General features: G+C 48.7%; 1 protein-coding gene across 2 annotated transcripts in view; it reads right to left on the bottom strand.

The window, feature by feature from the left end:
• KAT6A (lysine acetyltransferase 6A) overlaps positions 1–20,054 on the bottom strand; it is a 35,432-nt gene extending 15,378 nt beyond the window's left edge. For both annotated transcript variants that reach the window (XM_069766912.1, XM_069766913.1), the window contains exons 1-4: positions 19,922–20,054; positions 16,769–17,587; positions 1,405–1,513; positions 27–142 (exon numbers count right to left, since the gene is read on the bottom strand). In XM_069766912.1, the coding sequence (XP_069623013.1) occupies positions 27–142; positions 1,405–1,513; positions 16,769–17,362 (819 nt within the window). In that variant the 5' untranslated portion in view covers positions 17,363–17,587; positions 19,922–20,054. The remainder of the gene's footprint in view (positions 1–26; positions 143–1,404; positions 1,514–16,768; positions 17,588–19,921) is intronic.
• Between the last annotated feature and the right edge of the window lie 1,410 nt (positions 20,055–21,464).

The raw sequence follows: 21,464 nt of genomic DNA, 5'->3' as shown, positions 1-21,464 counted from the left end.
CGTATTAACACCATGGAAGGACTTACAGCATTTTTGCCCTGGTCGCGGCACGAACTGCAAGTCTTGCATTCAATACACTGCCAGCGCAGGGCTTTAACACGTATTGTAAGCTCAGGAGAGAACTTGAGACAGGACGGGTGACCTAAGAAGGAAGAGTGAAAAGAAAAGTCAGCCCGGGAAATAGTCAGAATGCCACAGTCGGTCATTCCAAGGATAGACCCGTCATCTCCTAAAACGATGGTGTATCGCCAAAACATTCTGTAATGGTATCATCAGAGGGGTCTGACCTTGGGGACCGGCGCCGCGCCCCAGCCACCTAAAGCAGCGCTCAATCCATCCTGCTGGTCCTTCGTATTTAGACTTCCCGGAGGGGCCCAGAGGTAGGATCCCCTCTAAATTTCAGGAATATGCACACTTTGTGGGGAATTAAAACAATTTACACCAAAATAAAAGCGTTGCTGACACAGTTTGCCACTTTAGAGCCACTCAAGTGAATTGTGAAATACTGAACACCCCCCTTCTAACCTACTGCTCCCATCGTCACCTTGCAATTCGAGATACCACGAGGGGTTAAACAGTTCTCCTTTCTCCCTGGAAGGCTATAAAGTCTCTTTCCAGCAGGTTAGTAAAGCGACCGCCTGATATCCTGGATTACAGAGCCACCTGGTGGCACAATTAGACTATTACACCATAGAGACACTTGGAAGACTTTCACACCAAAGGTTTTTTTAAGGATCCGCTTCAAAGTCAGCATTTAAAAAAAAAAAAAAAAAATTCTGTATGAATATTCACTTAAGGCTTCGAAATACTGAGCTAATATTAGAGACCGCTGCAGCTGGTCTGCAAAGTGCCGTCACTAGAGGAGGCTAGTCCGCCTGCAACATGCAATTGGGTTGCTATAAAGGCACGTTCCCTTCCAATTTGGGCACAATGGGGGGGGGGAGGGAAAATCGGACATCGATGGCTTGTACTTATTTTGATGCATTAAAAAGAATTTGTTCCTCAAAACAGTATTACCTGCAGGGCAAAAAAAGAAGTTATATCCTCCCTGCAGCCGCTTGTTTCCGGTCATCGGGGAGGTGCGGAGGCTGCAATCAGTCAGCACCGACATCCCTCGCTGCACACATACGATACAGCGGGATGTTGGCACTCAGCGGTCACATTGATTACAGCCATGACTGGAAGTGACGGCTGCCAGGAAAACAGAACTTTGCTTTCTCCCTGTAGCCACTCTTCCCATTGGGCAACTGCAAATGTATAAAATGGGATTTTCCTTGCAAATAGTTTTTTTTTGCTGACAGGTTCCCTTTTTAGAGGAACAGATCATCAAATTGAGTGGGACCTGAAAAAGGGAAAACATTGCGGCCCAACGGAGAAGAAGGTCCCACCCGGGAGGAGACTTACCGCTGTTCCCGCAGTCCGCGCACGATATGAGCTCCTCTGGTTTCTTTTCTCGATTATGTTCCTTGGTTCCCAGACAAAAACTGCATATTGGGATGGGCTCAGCGACGGGCTGGAGGGGACAGGATGGACAAAAATGTGAGAACCAAGTCATTATCTTTCATTGTATATTGCATATCATTTTTATTAATTTTTCCAATGAATGATCCAACGTCCGTTACAAACTAAAACCTTAATTGCGAAAACAAACAAACAAAAAAATCAATTCTGCCAAAAGTATCCGTTTAGTGTACACAGGTCTGTCGTTTCCCATGCGTCTCCATGGTTACAGCCTACAGATAGGTGGTCTCACTTTACAGCACTACGGCTGCTGCCAGGCCACATGTGACCAATGTCGAATTAACCCTCTCTAGGCCATGTAGTTTCACCACATCCCATTGATGGCATGAATTCAAGTTTTTATGCCAAGACGACACATGGAGGTCACAGAGGAGACCCCCCGAGCTGCCAACGCTCTGGCCCGTGGGGCTCCAGATAGGACTGGGATCCGTTACCAGTACTGTGCCCTTATCGATGCTGTCAGGGCGTGCTGAGAGTTGTAGTTTCACAACAGCAAGTTGCCAATTGCTGCTCTACGGTTATCCCGGTTAACACACAGAAAAGTTTTGCATTGACGATGGGAATTTATACCGCATCCATTGACGCCGGGGCTAAACGAGCAGTGACGGGAAGTGTTGTCATGGGGGCAGAGGGTGGGAAACATTCTGCATTTGGATTCTTAAAAATCAGAAGAAAAATTAATCCTGAAGAAGAAGTCACATGGGCATAATATGGCCAGGCTTTAATATAAGGGGTCTTGTGGTTGTACTACAGCTTGGAAAAGGACCCTTGAATGGCCCATCTGGAGCTGGAGGAAGACCCTCGCCTCCCCCCAAGTGGGGCATACAGAAAGGAATTATGGAAAATATTCCCAGCCCCTAAAGATCACATCCTGGGACCCTCTGTATGGGAACACGGCCTCATATACACCATTGTCTGCTGGGGGGGTAAATCCATTTGTGATGGAGATGAGTAACAGATAGAAACAGGTGGGAACGAGACAGAAAGAGGCCGAGCAGCCCTGGGTGAGCTAGCAGGAGCCGGCAGATCATTACGGGCCGGGCACAATGCTTCTGTAAGGGCTGGCCAGGCTCCCAGCTGGAGAAGTGTCACCACTCGCAGCAGATGTCCTCCATCTGTACAAAGAAGAGGCGAGAAGGCTCCCACCGATCTGTGCATAACCTCTGCCTGCTGAGGACGACGACAGACGGATGATGAGCCCGCACCGAGATGATGGAAACGTAGTCTGTGCTGGCCACGACCTACAGCGACGTCAGCGGCCATTATACCCAACACACGGCCCGGTCCCTGCAGCATCCGTCTGTATACGGACCACAAAGCCCAGGACGCCCGCGAGCCTCCGCACCCAAACCGACAGCCTTATAGGCATGTGTAAAGTTCGGAGATCTGCACGCTCCACAAGAGGGGCCAAAAGCCCCCGAATAGGGTCTCAGAAGTCGCCCCCAATGATTTACAACTTCCTTTTAGGCTATGTGCACACGTTGCAGATTATTTTCGGTTTTTTAGCGTTTTTGCGCTGTAAAAACGCTATAAAACCGCAAATAATCTGCATACATCAAGCATCCTATCATTTTTTATGAAATCCGCAATTTCTGTGCATATGATGTGCGTTTTTCCGCATGAAAAAAAGCATTGCGGAAAAATAATGAACCTGCTCGTTAATTTTGCGTTTTTTTTCGCGGTTTTCCCACTGTCTAATGCATTGGGAAGTGTCTGGGAAAAACCGCGCAAAAAACGCGTCAAAAACGCACAAAAAAACGCATGCGGATTTCATGCGGAAATCTGGCAGAATTGTCCGGATTTCCACAGGAATTTTCTGCATGAATTCCTGAACGTGTGCACATAGGCTTAATGTGTTTACACGGCTGCTGTGTATTACTGGAAGAAGCGCAAGTAAAATCTGGACTTTTTTACATGGGACTGCACATGACAAGCAAAGACTGCTATGTACCAAGAGGCCCTGGGGCAGGGGACACCTAGGAAGCCGGGCGCCATGTTCAGGGTTTGGGCTTCTCCTTGCTCGGTTTCCGGTGGTAAGAGAACAGTCAGGGGGCTTTCTGCTGCAGCAAGTTGCCCCACACGAGTCCAGAACGTATCTATGGCAGACAGGTGCCCACCATTACTGAACAGATCATATTCCTGCATCACTAGTGGAGGCCACCGAAAATCTGACTTCCATTAGACCCAACATGTCACACCGCAGACTGGCTATAAGGGTCTGATTAGGGCGAGCGGGGCAGAGCGGCAGATCCCCGGCCGGGCAGCATCCGGCTCTCCAGTCACTACCAGACTAGCCTTATTTCTGCGTCCTATTTTCTTCCTTCCCCATAGCTGTACGAGGGCTATGGCATCTCTAGGACGAGCTGTGCTTTTGGAGGACACTGTCCATTTATAATATAATGTGCTGGAAGATGAGAGAAGAATGCCAAGTGGGGTGAAATTATGAAAACAAAAATCATCAGTCTGCCTTTGTTTTTTGGGGGACTCATTTTTATGCAAAAAAAAAAAACAAAAAAAATCCTGACAACAATTCTACAGGTGATGCCAACTTTTCTTTTTTTTTTTTATGGAACTGGGTTCGTCATTTTCCAAGACCAATAACTTTTTGTTTATTTTTCCATCTCTGGAGCGGTTGGAAGGCTTTGATTGGTGAACTGTAGGACGATTTTGGCGATTTTCGGGTGCATACAACGTTTTAATTGCAGTCTTTAGAGGAGGTGCGGGGACCGAAAAACAGCAATTCTGGTGTTCAAGGTTTTTTCTCCTCCCAGAATTTCACATACAGCTAAATAAAATTTTATATGGCCAGAGATAGACATTTTTGCATCCTCAAAAGCCCTAAAAAAAAAAATTGATGTTTTTCCCCACTTATTTTAGTTGGCATTATGGAGGCAATTACAATTATTTCTTATTTTTCTTTTTTTCACCCCCTTTACTTTTTAGGGAAGATGATCCTGCGATCTATATTGTACTACCGGTTCTATATACAGTGGTACGAGTGATGGGTTCCAGAATGGACATGCGGCGCCATTGTTCTACTGAAACACCGGAGTCCCAGATCGACAGCAGCATTGTTACACGGCAGTGATGGGATCTTGCTCTTTTTGCGACACCCGCTGTTCCCATTGTCGGCAGAAACTGCTCAGTTACAGAGCAGCGCCATCAACAGAATAGTGGCCATGGCCAGGTACTGCACATATATTGATGTAAATAAGTGGTGGATGTGCAGTACCCAGCCGCGGCCACTATTCTGTTGATGGCGCTGCGCTGTAACTTGGGCAGTTCTGGCCGCCGACATCAGGAACAGCTGATCGGCGGGGGACGCACCCCCAGACATCGATGACCTACCCTAAAGGTACGCAATCAACATTAAAGTCCCAGACAACACCTTTAAGGCAGGTGCTGGCTGTAGAGTACAGCTGGCAACTGCTATGTATGGTGCAGACTCAGCTCCTGGGGCCCTTCCATGCCCCGCGTCCAACAGAGAACATAAAGCTACATCCTGAATGCTAGCTCTCAGCCGCAACCACCAGGGGGAGCTGCTTTTGACCGAATGCAAAATCATGTGCAATCATAAGGTCCAAAGCGCCCTCTAGTGGTGGGTGACTGTAGATACACGATAACTTGCCAATTAAGCAGGACCACCAATTGAATGGAGCGATTGATGGCCCCGCGTGGTTACCACCACTCCAGTCATTGCATATATATGTAATATATTTGTTATGGCAGTGAAAAGATTAATCAAAAGCAAAAAAAAAAAGAAAAGTTTAGTCTCTATAAACCCATCCGTCACTGTCCATAGGGAGAGGATCAGCGCCCGGCGTCACGGACAGTGGAAACAGGACGCGCTTGGCATTGCTCGGTATGACGGCCGCAGACAACAAGCAGAGGCTATAAATAGCCGGATCCTCCGGACTGCTGACACCGCCTGCCTGGAAACGTACACGATACCTTCCGGGAATAGCGCACAACCTGTACACTTGGCTCCCGGCTGTGCGCCGCACCCACAGGATGCCCCTGCACGCTCCTGCACCCAGGGCACCTGACACAAACCATGGAAAAAACACATGAGCGCGGCTTATCCCCCCACTCATTCAGATAAGAGCCAGCAGGGGGCGGCACACGGGGAGCAAAACAACTGAGGTTTTTTTTTTTAGACACACAGTTTTCAGGAGTCTCATTATCATCACAGACAGGATAACAGCTGATAACACAAAAGACACACCAGCCACAATAGACAGTGTCACAGCTCACCTTCTCCCCTTCACAATTACTTTTGTTACTTTTGCACACACTCATTAGATGCTTCAATACAAAGGATAGTGTTGGGGGGACTGGCCATTGTGGATAATGTTCATGTGCATTTCCTGAAACAGGAATTTAGAGGCTAATAAAGCCCCAGTGTGTAAATTGAAAGATTTCTCACTTTTATTTTTTTTAAATAGTGATATGGGGGGGGGGGGGGGAGGAAGCCATTTAACACAACAACAAAAATACACACCAATTTATATAGCCAACTAGCATGGTAACGATAATTCTAATCAGAAATCTATACCACTAGTCAAAACAGAACCTAAAAGACCTATCATCAAAAACATAGCAACAACATGAAAAGGATGATACACGGTCAAAAGAAGTATCATACAAAAATATAAACTTTATTAATGTTTAAATATAACAAGTACATTGAAGGTGATACAGAAAATGGCGCCACAGAAAAAGACGCTGCAAAAACTAGCAGGAGGCACGTGCACAGGAATATCAGTCCACAAAGATATAGTAATCACGTACTTATAATATCTACGGACATAGTCCAGAAAAAATAAGCAAAAATATGTAAAAAAAAACAAAAAAATAAACATAACATAAATATGGCTATATATGGAATAATCCATTTAAAGTGGGAACCAGACTGCCAGCAGCAATCAAAACAAATAACCTCAGATCACAGTCCTAAGAACACTAATAGATTAACAGTGCACTATATAGGAATCATATTCAGCATAGGACTGCCGATCTACATCATCTATAGTTAATAATATGAAGCAGCTATACAGCGTAAGCCGCTGCAGAATGGTACCTACCACAATGTGGACTGAGGATCCTGGGGACACGCCTCCGCCCCAACGCGCGTTTCGGTGAGAAAACCTTCGTTTTTTTTACACAATAGGGCATTTTCTAATGACCGTTTCACTGCAACATATGTCGGTTTTGACCATTTTCTCTGTTAATATGTAATATCAATCATCTACCTGCAGAATTTACGATCAGCGGGGCCGGGTCATTACCAGTGCGCAGTGGGTGCCCTGAGACAGACACCCAACAAATACAGATCTATAGGTGGCCTCTCCGAAAAATAGGTCATGAATATATACAGTCCCGGAAAACCCATTTAAAGAATTTATACCCAGTTAAGTTATACCCCTATCAACAGCATGGTGGTACTTTATTGATCGCTGGGGGTCCAATCCAAGCATTGGGACCCCCAATAATCCAGAGAACGGCGAGTACAGCGTTTGGGTATCTCCGCCATTCCTCCGGAAAATAAATAAAGCAGTGGTGCGCACCCTCAACCCACACATCACTTAGACGCTGTGCTGTTCTCAGGATGGTTGGACCCAATCGATCCTATTGACAGAAGATAACACAACTTGGTGCAACCCATTTAAGCCCTAAAGGGGTCTAACCCCACCGATCAGCTAGTTATCACCTGTCCCAGTGGTCTAACCCCACCGATCAGCAAGTTATCACCTGTCCCAGTGGTCTAACCCCACCGATCAGCAAGTTATCACCTGTCCCAGGGGTCTAACCCCAACGATCAGCAAGTTATCACCTACCCACAGGAGTCGCAGTAGTCTAACCCCACCGATCAGCAAGTTATCACCTGTCCCAGTGGTCTAACCCCAACGATCAGCTAGTTATCATCTGTCCCAGTGGTCTAACCCCACCGATCAGCTAGTTATCACCTGTCCCAGGGGTCTAACCCCACCGATCAGCAAGTTATCACCTGTCCCAGTGGTCTAACCCCACCGATCAGCAAGTTATCACCTGTCCCAGTGGTCTAACCCCATCGATCAGCAAGTTATCACCTGTCCCAGTGGTCTAACCCCACCGATCAGCAAGTTATCACCTGTCCCAGGGGTCTAACCCCACCGATCAGCAAGTTATCACCTGTCCCAGGGGTCTAACCCCAACGATCAGCAAGTTATCACCTACCCACAGGAGTCGCAGTAGTCTAACCCCACCGATCAGCAAGTTATCACCTGTCCCAGTGGTCTAACCTCACCGATCAGCAAGTTATCACCTGTCCCAGTGGTCTAACCCCACCGATCAGCAAGTTATCACCTGTCCCAGTGGTCTAACCCCACCGATCAGCAAGTTATCACCTGTCCCAGTGGTCTAACCCCACCGATCAGCAAGTTATCACCTGTCCCAGTGGTCTAACCCCACCGATCAGCAAGTTATCACTTGTCCCAGTGGTCTAACCCCACCGATCAGCAAGTGATGTCACCGCTCTATAGACCTACAGTGACACACTGACAGGAGACAATGGCTCCTGCAGTGCATCACTGAGGTTACCTTAGTTCAGAGTCTCACTTTATGGCATTGCTGCATGGGAACTTTCTCACACAGCAGAGCCACAAGTGAGATTAGGGACTACTTTTTACAGTGGCGGAGGAATACAATGCGGAAGGATACCTTCCATCATTGTATTCCTGGAGCCCCTGGAGAGCGGTCGCATCAGCTGATGCTGCTGCTCTCCACAGAAGATCGTAGTGGGACACTCGTTTTAATTGGATATCTGCGGATCAGGGAGTATAGTGTTTATTATTTTATAATTTGTTACAGGTGACAATGGCTTCGGGGGATCAAGGTGACAAGTGATGGTGAGTATGTACTCTGTTATATGTACTGTATGTCTATATGTATGTATGTTATGAATGTTGCATGTTCCGTATGTATGCACAGTATGTTGCATGTCACATGTCGTCGCATGTTGTATATGCACACAGTCTAGACGAGTCCAGCTCTGCTACCTCTTATGCCTGATATCCAGATGTAGCAGAGCCTGTAGATGATCGCTGGAGATAACTCTCCAGCGATCACCTACACTGCAGCGTTCTCACAATCAGCTGATCAGCTGTTTGTGAGAACCAGACTAGTGACCGGAGATAAGTCCCGATCACGTGCACGGCAGTTCTAGGGATAACATAAGTTATTGCGAGAACTGCAGTGGACGAGAGACTTCGGGTGGCGGGACAGGTGAGCCGGCAGACATGCGTAGTAAGCTGTGTGTACGCAGTTTCTACGCATGTGACTAATCATTAGATGTGATTTTATCGCATCTAATGATTGTCTATGGTAAATTTACGGGGCGGCGACGTAGCGTCGCCGCTTTGTAAACAGAAATGTTGTGTTCTGGAAAGACACACCACATGTCCGTTTACGCAGGACCGCCGCCTGCTTGTTTTACCGCAAAGTGGAGACGGGATTTCATGAACTCCCCTCCGCTATAACATCTGGACGCTGCGTGTTTGACGCTGCGGCTCTACGCTCTCAGCGTTTCCTGAATCTGGAAACATACCCTAACGCTCCTGAATCTTTGCTCCCAAAAAAGATATGCAACTGCCCAAGCAGAGTGTGCCTGCTTACTGAGGGAACATTCAATTGATGAATCTAGGGTCAACTTTCCGCTCACCAAAAGAAAAAATGGCACTGGCAGAGAAGAAAAAGACGCGAAGCTCTAGCGATCTGCACAACTGATGGATTGTTGTATGCTGCTGCATCATCGAAAATGTATAATTAAAGGCAAAGCCTTGCACTGGCATTGGTGTGTACCCATTTATTAATGGGGTTTTCAACCACATAGAGCAGAAATCACAGTAGGGACTGGCACAAGCCGAAACATTCAGATCAGCGACCCGTTTGGTACTTGGACACAGATCTCTGGGCTGAGTTACCATGTGTGCCGGGGCTTGTAACTGGGCTGACTTGACTTTGGCCCCCAGTAAGACCTGTAAGATTTATGATGAGGACCCTTCTCCCTCTCAGCCCCGATCTCAGGATTTTGGAGCTACAAGGAAGATAAACAGAGGTTTCGGGAACATAAACATTTGGGGCCGGGGTCTCCTTCCTCTGTCTGCGCATTGTCTCCTCCGTGGCGGTGATAATAAGAGGCATATGCTGATTTGGGTGGAGCATTGGATAGTGCTCACATTTCTTGGCATCGGTTCTCCTTGTCTTGTGTTCTTGGCAAACTGTTTGCAATAAAATATTTTTGTGTGCTAACATAACAGATTGTCAGAACCAGGTAGGGGCCACATGCACCGGTCCGCCATGACTGCAAACACCGCTATCAGCGGACGGGAATAACTGTGACAATGGCCCCTATCGGGGGGATTAATGAAGGCAGCAAGCGAACAGTCAGTTCTTCAAGTTGACGTTTAAAAGCAGAAAAAAAAAGTGGCAAGCGACTATGACCAGACAAAACAGTAATATTGCGATGATGGGGGCATGATCCCTGTATGTAATGGTCCTAGGAGAAGGAAGGACAACTGGTGACCCAGCGATGGGGTCATGGGTGACCAGGGGTCACAGAAGAGCTCCCTTAGTAGACATTGCAGGAAGTGTTAATGATAGGGGTCAGGACTCCTGTGTAGTCACAGACGGGTGCTGACCCCTGGCCACCACCAGAAACCCCTGCTATGGGCACAAACTGGACCTGGAGCAATAGAAGAAGGTATCCATGCCTGATGAATCGCGGTTTACATCCTGTGAGAACTAGTAAGTGCGCCCACAGGCTTGCTGCGGACAGGTTACCTTTTCTTCTCCTATTTAAAGGGATTGTTCGATGGTGGAAATTGTTAAGCCTAATTTAAAGGGGGACGTCACCAACCGCTGGAACAGTGACCTCAGACTCTGCAGATGGTAGGAGTTGGTCCTGTTCTGGTGATCCGTAGATGACCTTGTGGCGGAACCAGTCCCCATTTAACAATTATCTCCGCTCCAGTAGACGAGTGGTCATCTGTTTAGCCTGGAATACCCCTTAAATCCAGACAGACCACCACATTACTTTACACCGATAATGACCTCATTGGACGCCAGTAATGTCGCAACATCAAACTTGCACACAAAATATAAATACAATAATGAGGACTTAAAACAAAATTGCTCACCCCGCAAAGGAAAAAATAAATCCTAGAGCGATGACACCCTATGCAATCAATCGCATGATGGCTGCAGACAATCACTGGCCCCGGGAAGCTGACAGCATGTAAATCACATGTCAGCTGAGAGCAGCGATTGGCTGCAGCAGTCACATGAATGAACAACGTACGTGATCACTGCGGGGCCACCGGGGTGGTGAAATGATTAAAGGGCTTGTCCACCTTTGAGGCCACTTTTCTTCTTACTTTAAGTGCTGAAATTACAACCTTGTAAACCTGTGTAAGGAATGTAGTGTAAGTGGGGGTAACACAGCCCCCGATCACCATCTTCCCAGCACCGCTGTGCTCCTCTTCTGGGCCACATGACTTCTATCCTGACGTGCCGGATCACTCAGGTGTGTGTGTGTGTGTGTGTGTGTGTGTGTGTGTGTGTGTGTGTGTGTGTGTGTGTGTGTGTGTGTGTGTGTGTGTGTGTGTGTGTGTGTGTGTGTAAGAGCCGGAAGACGCTTTTACAGTGCAGGTCTATGGAGCCACCCAGTGTGAGCCGGCGTGACCCAGAAGAGGCCCGGAGCGGCGCTGGGAACGGGGAAAGATGGTGATCATCGAGTATATAAATACCCCTGAGCTGCACCACATATACAGGTTTATGCAATAAGGGTGCGCTTTTGTTTAAATGCACGATTTTTCACCAACAAATATATGAAATGAATGAAAAATATAAATATCAGCAACTTCCTTAAGGCCCCTTTAAAAGGGAATCACCAGGCTTTTGTCACCAAAAATCGCAGAGCATCATAATGTAGAGACAGAGACCCTGATGATGTTATGTGTCACTTCCTGGGCTGCTTGCTGTAGTTTTGATACAATTAGTGTTTTATTAGCAGAAGATTATCACTAAAGGACTAGTAAACCTGCTGCCAGGTAGTCCAACCCCGCCCCCAACACTGATTGCCACCTTGTGGCCAATCAGTAGTGGGAGGTCTGGTTAAACAGAGCTCAGCATTTAAAGCCCTGCAGCAGAGAAAACAGGGATTTTATCAAAAGAACAGCAAGCAACCCAGTAATTGACACATTGCTGGAATTAGTGTGTCGGTCCCTACATCATGCTGCTGTGAGATTACATCACAAAAATCTGGTTACAGATTCCCTTTAACTAGCCAATAGAATTGACGATTTATTTTCCAACACTAGATGAGTAATTTTTCTACAATGTAGATTAGGCTACTTTCACACTAGCGTTAACTGCAATCCGTCACAATGCGTCGTTTTGCAGAAAAAAACGCATCCTGCAAAAGTGCTTGCAGGATGCGTTTTTCCCCATAGACTTGTATTGACGACGCATTGCGACGGATTGCCAGACGTCGCATCCGTCATGCGACGGATGCGTCGTGCTTTGGCGGACCGTCGGGAGCAAAAAACGCTACATGTAACGTTTTTTGCTCCTGACGGACCACTTTTTCCGACCGAGCATGCGCGGCCGGAACTCCGCCCCCACCTCCCCGCACCTCACAATGGGGCAGCGGATGCGCCGGAGAAATGCATCCACTGCCTCCGTTGTGCAGTGCGTCAAACGCTAGCGTCGGAATCTCTGCCCGACGCATTGCGACGGGGAGATTCCGACGCTAGTGTGAAAGTAGCCTTAACAAAAGCAATAAAGTGGTAAACTGGTCAATACCAGGAGACAGAGCGAATGAACAGCACAAACACAGCTAAGCCGCCTGTTAATGTTTTCCAGATGAACGTGTGTCGTCCACATAGCAGCACAACATGTCTATAGTACAATATCACATCATAGGGGCAGCACAACAAGAACCAGCAAGGTGTACCCCCGAGAAGGAACCCGGAGATGGCAGACACCGGGAAGGGGCTCCTTGTCGCGGTGACCAACTAGGATAGACTCAAGGCCTTTAATAATCCACAATAGTGCACACCACATATTGCAAGAACTTGCTTTGTGCTTCTGCCCAGATTTTCGACACCACAACCAATGAGTGAAACCAATGTTTAACATAGGCGGCGTGTGTAGGACATTGCTATTTGTACAGATGGGGTTACGGGTGACTTTCAGAGGATGGTCCTCCTGCGGAAGGGACTGGTACCAATGACATTATGACTTGCACACCTGCCGAGACAAGTTTAGGACAATCAGCGGGTTGTGACCAGGGATGTGGAGTCAGAGTCTGTATAAAACTGACCAACTTCTAAAATATATAAAAATTAGGTTCAATAGTTTAGCACAGGCTGTGCTGTTAATGTTATCATAAAAATTTTGGAACGTTATGAAAGGTCTGTTCTGTTCCTGATGTAAGGATCTCGGCTTTAGTTGAGATGAATCTGTGCTGCACTTTATGTACATGCTCAGTAGTGAGGCATTGCTGTGGGGTCGGAGCTGAGATGAATCTGTGCTGCACTTTATGTACATGCTCAGTAGTGACCAGTGCTGTGGGGTCGGAGCTGAGATGAATCTGTGCTGCACTTTATGCACATGCTCAGTAGTGACCAGTGCTGTGGGGTCGGAGCTGAGATGAATCTGTGCTGCACTTTATGCACATGCTCAGTAGTGACCAGTGCTGTGGGGTCGGAGCTGAGATGAATCTGTGCTGCACTTTATGTACATGCTCAGTAGTGACCAGTGCTGTGGGGTCGGAGCTGAGATGAATCTGTGCTGCACTTTATGTACATGCTCAGTAGTGACCAGTGCTGTGGGGTCAGAGCTGAGATGAATCTGTGCTGCACTTTATGTACATGCTCAGTAGTGACCAGTGCTGTGGGGTCGGAGCGGAGATGAATCTGTGCTGCACTTTATGTACATGCTCAGTAGTGACCAGTGCTTTGGAGTTGTAGTTGAGATGAATCTGTGCTGCACTTTATGTACATGCTCAGTAGTGACCAGTGCTGTGGGGTCGGAGCGGAGATGAATCTGTGCTGCACTTTATGTACATGCTCAGTAGTGACCAGTGCTGTGGAATAGGAGTTGAGATGAATCTGTGCTGCACATTATGTACATGCTCAGTAGTGACCAATGCTGTGCGGTCGGAGACAGGGAAATTGAGGGGTCAGAGTCTGTGGTTTAGCTTATAGACGCCACAGCCCTGGTTGTAATGTCATCGATCCGCTCTGATGTCGCTGAATAACCCCTTCAAACAGGATAAATGTAACAGTTATGGGACTCTGTCTACCCACAGGTGACATCAGTGTGACAGCTTACCAAAATCCATCAACCTTGTTAAATCAATAAGGTGCCAATTTTGTTTTGTTAAGTTACCTGACAGTAGCAAATGCAATAAAAAAAAAACAAAAAAAAAAACAAAACAAACCTCAATTTACTTGCTACACTTCTGCCACTCCGGTAGTGTCCGTGAGCCCTCGGCCAAACCAATGACTGGTGCAGACTGTGGCCTCAGCACTCTTAGGGAACAGTCAGACTGCCATACAACTGGGACAGGGTTTGCAACGCAATGCTCGGACTGGCAGGCGGCTTTCCCCCGATCCGAGTGTGACAGCACGTGTTTCTATGCAGATGTCGCGATCGGCAGACCCACTGGCCAGTCCGAGCGTTGCGATCCCTGTCTGACTCTTCCCTTATGGCAGGCGGCAGCACACAGGCCACAAGCAAGCAACTCCAAGCTAATGGCTGTCCATCCATGCAGAATGGACCACTGGGCACCAGACAATCTAGGAGTCTGGCTGATCCCCCTGGGAGCAAGTATCTATCACTTTCAGTAATGCTTGTCTCCATTACTGGGGGTCCAGGTGTCCGTCCAGCCCCGCGGCACCCAATGATCCATGGGGCAGACAGCACCAACAATATTAGTGTGAAGATGTAACAAGCGCAGAAGGCCTGCCATACTACGGAATTATCGCAGCATGCTATTCTGAGTGTGCACCGCCTGTCTGATTACATCTGCATAGTCAGGATTTCCACCAATACCTTATTTTTTAACCAACAAATTTATCATCTGAACAAGCCGAAGCCGACAGATGAAGACAATGCAACTGAGGGATCAGGTTACACTGCATTTGTTTGTAGTCTGTTGCTATAGAGACCCATTGCACAGAAGCTGCAGACACTAAACAGGTGGGAGACTCATAAGCAGGACAACCTGCAGACTGTTAATTACACAAATAATATATTTTTGGTGCAGTAGTTAGGAAGGGGTTGTTTATGAGCGGACAACCCCTTCTTAATAGCTCCACAGCGCAGGAAAAAAAATAGCGAATGCTGTCAGATTCGCAAAGGATGCAGCCAATCAGCTGCGGCAGTCACGTGACATGATGCCGATCCGGGAGGTTAAGTATTAATATTTGTCTATTTTGTCTGCTCTGCGGAGCCGTTCGGAAAGGTGGGCTGCACTTTGCTTAACATTTTCTTTGGAAAACAAGTCAATGATTCTACTGAAACCAGCATTGACGACACTATAGGATAAAAAGTCCATAGAAAGCAGCGGTGGCAAACGTAAAAGGGGGTTATCCACTATCTGGACAGGCCCTTTTTAAATGAAGTAACCCCCCTCGTAAAATTATAGTAAGAGTTATTCACCTTCCGTGCCGGCGCCGTTCGAGCGATATCTGCTGGGGTGTGCATGGCATTATTGTGCCAAGTGAGCTCTGCCGGTGGCCACTAATGGGCAGCACTTCTCTCGCATCCTTAAGACAAATGTCGGACATGCGGAAGACGCGAGATCGCAGCAGCCCAATAACAGCCGGTGATCGGCTGCAGGGCTCACATGGCATAACGATGACATGCAGACCCGGTGCCGACATTGCTGGAGGGGCGTATCTGTTATTTTTATTTTACAAGGGAGACTACTTCATTTAAAAAAAAGGGGTTGTCCAGAAAATGGGCAATCCCTATAAAAGGGTATTTTGATCCCAGACAGTCATGATATATCCCATGAAAGTTTAATCGCTATCCTGAGAACGGGGCCCCAGCTTGTGCTGCCCGACATGGAGAGGTGGCAGCTTATGTGCTCAGCTCTCCATTCCCAGCGGCTCCAGACAGGACCCCTTTCTCAGCACAGATGGGCGTCCCAGCGATGAGACCCAAATCTAGCACATTTTTCCTCTGGCTATGCCAGGAACAACTCCCCTTTAAGGACTGAGAACTTTACAGTTTGGTAGAAGCAGGGCTTACGTGAAGACCAGCTCCCGGCCAGACACAGAATGATGGGGATGGATAGATTTTCCTTTACCGCCACCGTACACCTAAAGGCCCCATCACACTTAGCAACGCTAAAGCGATCCCCACAACGATACGACCTGTCAGGGATCGTTGCTGCGTCGCTATGTGGTCGCTGGTGAGCAGCGATGCGGCCACCTGTAGCGACCTGTACAACGATGTCGTTGGTCGTTGTGACCCTGTCACATGACAGCTATTATGCCGATTCAGACCTCGATGAGGGACGTCCTGTGTGACGTTGTAGTGCATTTGCGTTGCCTTTTCCGCGCCCATTGTGTTCCGATTGGTGGCGGCCTTGCCTTATGAGGCGACACAATAGCCCTTCGGTGGGAACGCATTTGAGACCCCAAACGATACCTACCGTGCACAAAAGGTGTCAGAAGAACCGTTGAAGAATAGATAAATCGAAGAGGAGTCGCAGGCCGGAGAACTCTACAACAATCTGCAAACCACCACGCGGTCAGGAACAAAGGATGGAAGCGCTACTATGTCGCCTTCTGTTGAAGGCATGACCTCCAATCAGAACGCAGTAGCTACCACCAATCGGAGCGGAGGGGTGAGGAAAAGGCAACGCAAATGCACGCCTATGTGTCGGTGTCTGAGTCGTCAACGAGGTCGTTGGTAAGGTGTCAGACACAGCGATGTGTGCTACCCAGCGGGACCTCAACGATCAAAAAAAGGTCCAGGCCATTCCGACACGACCAGCGATCTCACAGCAGGGGCCTGGTCGCTGCTACGTGTCACACATAGCGAGATCGCTACTGAGGTCGCTGTTGCGTCACAAAACTTGTGACTCAGCAGCGATCTCGCTAGCGACCTCGCTTAGTGTGAAGGTACCTTAATCCTTACCGGTAATTCAGAACCATTTATCCAGAAGGTGGAACTGACGGGTATCACTCACCTTGTCTTTTTCATGAGGCAGTAAACATACTGGTGGCAGAGAGGCCAACGATTCCCACACTTGCTTGGCCTCCGTCAGCTTGGGATTCAGCTTGTAGAGGGCACCTTCCTTTGTTATTCTCCCATGGCCCAGCGCCCGCTTGATAGCAAGCCGTAACTGCTGGTGGAAAGCTGAAGACGGACTTGTATTCCCCCCATAGGTTGCCACCACATCCCTCTGACTACGCAGAAAGCGTTCAATGCTCTTCAGAGAAGAGCCCCCAGACTCGGAGAGCCCTTCTAGTGCCCTCCTCAAGAGTCGCTGCAAGTCTAAACCTTCTGGCCGACCTGGGTTCCTGCCAGTCTTAGGTAGTGCCAGGCGGCCGGGGTTATCAGGGTCTTTGTAGGAGTTTTGCCCCTTGTTGGTAACCTTAAGTACTGTTCCATCTTTAACACTGAGTTCCAGCTGCTCCAAGACAGTGTGACGATCCAGGCCGTGTGATGTGGACACGGCGTTGCAGACACGCTCCTCTGACGGGCGCTGCTTCTGTTTCTTTACCTTCCTGATGGCCTCCAGGATCCATTGCGTATACAAAGGATTAGCCAGCTTCACCATGATGACTGTATATCCATAGAGGTTTAGCCCTGGTCCTGGAGGGAGGAAAGGAGGCTGGCGCTGCCCGGAGGCTGGATCACCATAGCACACACCAAGCTCCTCCTCAAGCCAACCTCACCAAAGTCCACCAGTCTTGGTGCGGAGTGAGAACAACCTTGGAAAGTGTTAGTGTACAACACCAGAGACTGCGAACGATGACCAGTAGCAACGATCGGGTTATCAAACCTGAAAGAGAAGATAAAAAAGTGAGACACAAGATGGGACAGGTCACAAGCATCCCCACCATATACATACACAGACATCCCAGGTAATGAGGGACCCCGTAAGCATCGGGTGTACACAACTAAGTGGTTACTGCATCCAGGCAACGCTAGGGCTCAGTCTCAGGTAATTAGGCAGGGACCAACCTGTGTGTCTGGGGATGGCCCAGCTCACTTCTAATGACAGGTGTCAATGACAAGAAGATTGAGCTGCTAGATTCCAACATGCCCGACTCTTGTATTCTCGTGGGAAGATAAGTCACTGCCAGGGGTGATGGCAGAGGCTTTATCATCTTTCTCCATCCAATCTATGGATCTCTTAACTAAAAAGTGTCTATCGCTTTACCCTTTAAGTGAAGCAAGTGATGTCTACACAAAGTCTAAGGATGGCCATATACATTAGACGTCTGTTGGCCATCTCGGCTAAGCACTCCTGTGTTCTCTATGAAAAAGTCACAGACTTATCTCCAGAAAAAGAATGCAATCGGCAGTCTGAAATCGGACATGCTGCTGATAACGAGATCCTGTATAGGGACTGATCAATCACCAGACGTTGTTTCTCCATCATTGTTCATCTGCCTGAGTGAGCGGCGAACGACTTGTTATATTGTCGACTGGCGCAAGTCAAGGGGCCCGGACGACCTGGAATCGGCCCATCAAAATGCACCAGAAAAGCACTCATTTTTATCCCCTTTTATTGAATACCTAAAGTCACAGTGAATGAACGTATGTGATCCAATAAGAATCCCACGTCACCAGCCTTATGCTATCCCAGACTCCGTCATACAATACTGCACAGGCCGAGCAATGACGCTCTATGCCCCTCACACAGGGGCCGCCGTACAATGGGGCTTCATCCAGTATCGTCACGTGTACACAGATCTCTATAGAAGTCAATGGTGTCATAAACTGTGGGGGGAAGAATGGGGGAATCATAAAACGCAATCATCATGTCACAACATATTTGGCCATCTAACAAATACCATCAGAACACTGCTTATATGTCATAGTCAGAAAACCCATTGGATGGTTGTTCATGTGCCGGGACCCCGACAGGTTAATAAAAGGGGGCAGAAGCTCTTAGCTCAGCTTTCTGCCCCTCCTCATATGGTGCACCTGCTTTCTATGGGTGAGGATTTCAGCATCAGGACCCCACTGATCAACACTCCTGACGTGTCCAAAAGGGACGCTGCTTGGACCCGGGGCAACAGCCGGAGGCTATGGATCCACTTAGCCTGCATGTCTGAAATTTTTCATAAACATCAAAGGGGACATTGACACCCAACTTCAGGAGAACACTGCTCCCCAGCCTCTTGACAAGCAGCCTTGTGCTTCTGATGACTGACAGTTCTGGGCAGGGTCGTGCCCCTCGTCTGATCTGTGCACCCTCCTAAGCTGCTAAATGAGGAAGATTTGCCTCTGTAGCATCAGAGAAGAGTAGGGGGACCAGCGCAAGCTTCATAGCAGAGCTTACAAGCCAGGAAACCCAGCCACTACTGACAGACTAGAGAGGTGGCCGGTAACCTAGGCAACGAGCAGTAAACTAAACAATTAATGGAATGATGATCCCTTTAAGCGAGGATCAATAATGCCATTACAGAACCCATTTCTTGATATGGAGGGCAGCTCAGAGCCAGGGGGCAGGATGACAGCCAGACCTATGAGCATGCGATCCACAAGGATTAGTATAGGAGTTCAGGTGTCATTTGTGCTACAAAAAATAAAAATAAAGGGAACCTGTCAGCGAGAAGCTCCGCCCACTGGACTCCTAAGCCCACAAATCATACAGGAAATATCCGGCAGAAGGCAAGAGAACAAACTGGTGACCAGGGTGCGAAAAATGAGGAAATACTGCAGATATTCCCACAAAAGGCTCCCTGGATGATAGGTCCGCCATGCCCAGGTGTAATGCATGCAGCGAGTGTCTGGCAGGACATGCTGGGAGTTGTAGTGCAAGGTGTGCACAGAGCCAGGTGATTGGCCAGGACATGTCTGTGCCCCAGGACTGAGGACGGCGGCCATAGCCTGGAGGGCAGCAGTGTACAAGGTCCAGACATCCCGTGCTCTCCTCAGTCTGAGGCTTCACACGACGCCGGCCCCCTGCGCACCTGCCCGGGCATGAATTCTACGCGAGTCCCCGGCTCGCACAGGCGGCGTAGGCCTTAGGCCAGGGCCTGCCAAGAGGTCGGAAGGCGGCCCTGGGTGGAGTCAGGCGGTTACACAGTGATCCCCTGTAATCTAGGAATAAGCAGCGGTCAGGGACAAAGAGGAAAAAGATAAAATAAAGCTGTTCTCTTACCGGGAGTCCCAGGAGGCAGCAGCTACGGAGCGCGGAGACACCCCGGGCTGATGCGGCGGCCATCTTGAAAACTGAAACCCGGGGAGGTAAGGCGAAGCTGGGAACAGCGCGGAGGGCGGAGGTGTTGGTGAACGGAACAGCGCGGAGGGAGGATAGAGAGGTGAATGGAAGCGTACGGAGGGAGGCGAGAACAAAAACTAGAACAGCGCGGAAGGAGAGACACGGAACAGCCAGAACAGGGGGCGGAGATGTTGTGTGGATGTCACTTTGTGGGCGTTGCCTCAGACCTGGCAACGGATCTTTGCTATGAGATGGGAGGAGCCGCGAGTAGAGTAGGTCAGGGAGGGAACCAGTGAGGGAACAGCAGCCGACGCCGGGTGCTGATTGGCTGCATGACGCCATCGGTAGGCGGGGCCGTGATGTTGTTGTTAGAGGGATTCAGTGAGTCAGAGAGGGAGGGGCGGACGTGAGTGGAATAGCGCGGAGAAGAGCGGTCAGGGGGAAAAGGCGCTTGGGGTAGCGGGCGAGACCACGTGACCGAGTGAGGGCAGCGCCGCGTGCCGCCATCTTAGTTGTGGGCATAACAAAGGACGTTCATCTTGTTAACCCTTTCCGTGCCCCGTGCTTTGCGTTACCCCACATAACCCCTCCCTTCATGCATATGCAACACTATTATTAATATTAGGATGCAAACGAGGTGCATTTGCATAACAGTGAGGGGAATAATGAGAGGAGTGGGGGGGTTGTCAGGATTGACGGCATTTGGAGAAGTAGTCATCCATTATCCAGTCGTGACTTAGCCACGTAGTCATAGCCCAGGAGGGCTGTCTATGTACAGGGAGGGGGAGCACTATAAGTCCCAGCAGTCACTGTCAGCTGTAGGTCGTCGATAGGTTATAATCATTTGGGGTCTTATTTGCCGTGGACGATGGTAATTAGTGAGAAATCGCCTATAATTAGCGTTCTTACTCGTTTCCATGGTAACAAAACAGCGGCTTGCTGCTGAGGGTACAGATAAGCGTTGGTATAATGGGGCCGGTCACGTCAGCATCGCGGAGGGTGCGGGAGCTGCCTAATATGACAGGGTTATACAGAGACCCCCGTGGCCCCCTCTTCGCTTTCCAAAAGCGATACCTTTTTCATCTTTTTGCTCAATGGCGTTGTGTCAAGGCTTGTTGGCTGCGATGCCGTGTTATTCGATGGGACAGGTTCCCTTTAAGAGGTTGTAACGTGAAAATTGGGTAAAAACGGGCGACTTTGCAATTTTCTTGTTCTCAAGAAGGTGGGAATTATTTTATTGTGTACGGGTGGTTACCCAGGTTACCGGCCACCACTGCTGTTTATCAGCAGCGGCCCGGCCAGTATACCAGGCGCGGAGCGTGGTGCCCTTTTTTTGCTGCTCTGAAGCTGAGGAGAGCGGCAGACGGCCATATAATTGGGACGGGGATCACAACGTGACACTCGGACTGGCCGGCGGCTCTCCTAACAGGAGCGTGACCGTACGTATTTCTATGCAGCTGTCAGGAGAGCCGCCGGCCAGTCC

Source organism: Ranitomeya imitator, chromosome 4 (genome assembly GCF_032444005.1).
Source record: "Ranitomeya imitator isolate aRanImi1 chromosome 4, aRanImi1.pri, whole genome shotgun sequence".
NCBI lineage: Eukaryota > Metazoa > Chordata > Amphibia > Anura > Dendrobatidae > Ranitomeya > Ranitomeya imitator.
The sequence above is the reverse complement of the archived record's forward strand: the minus strand, read 5'-3'. Positions and strand labels throughout refer to the sequence as shown.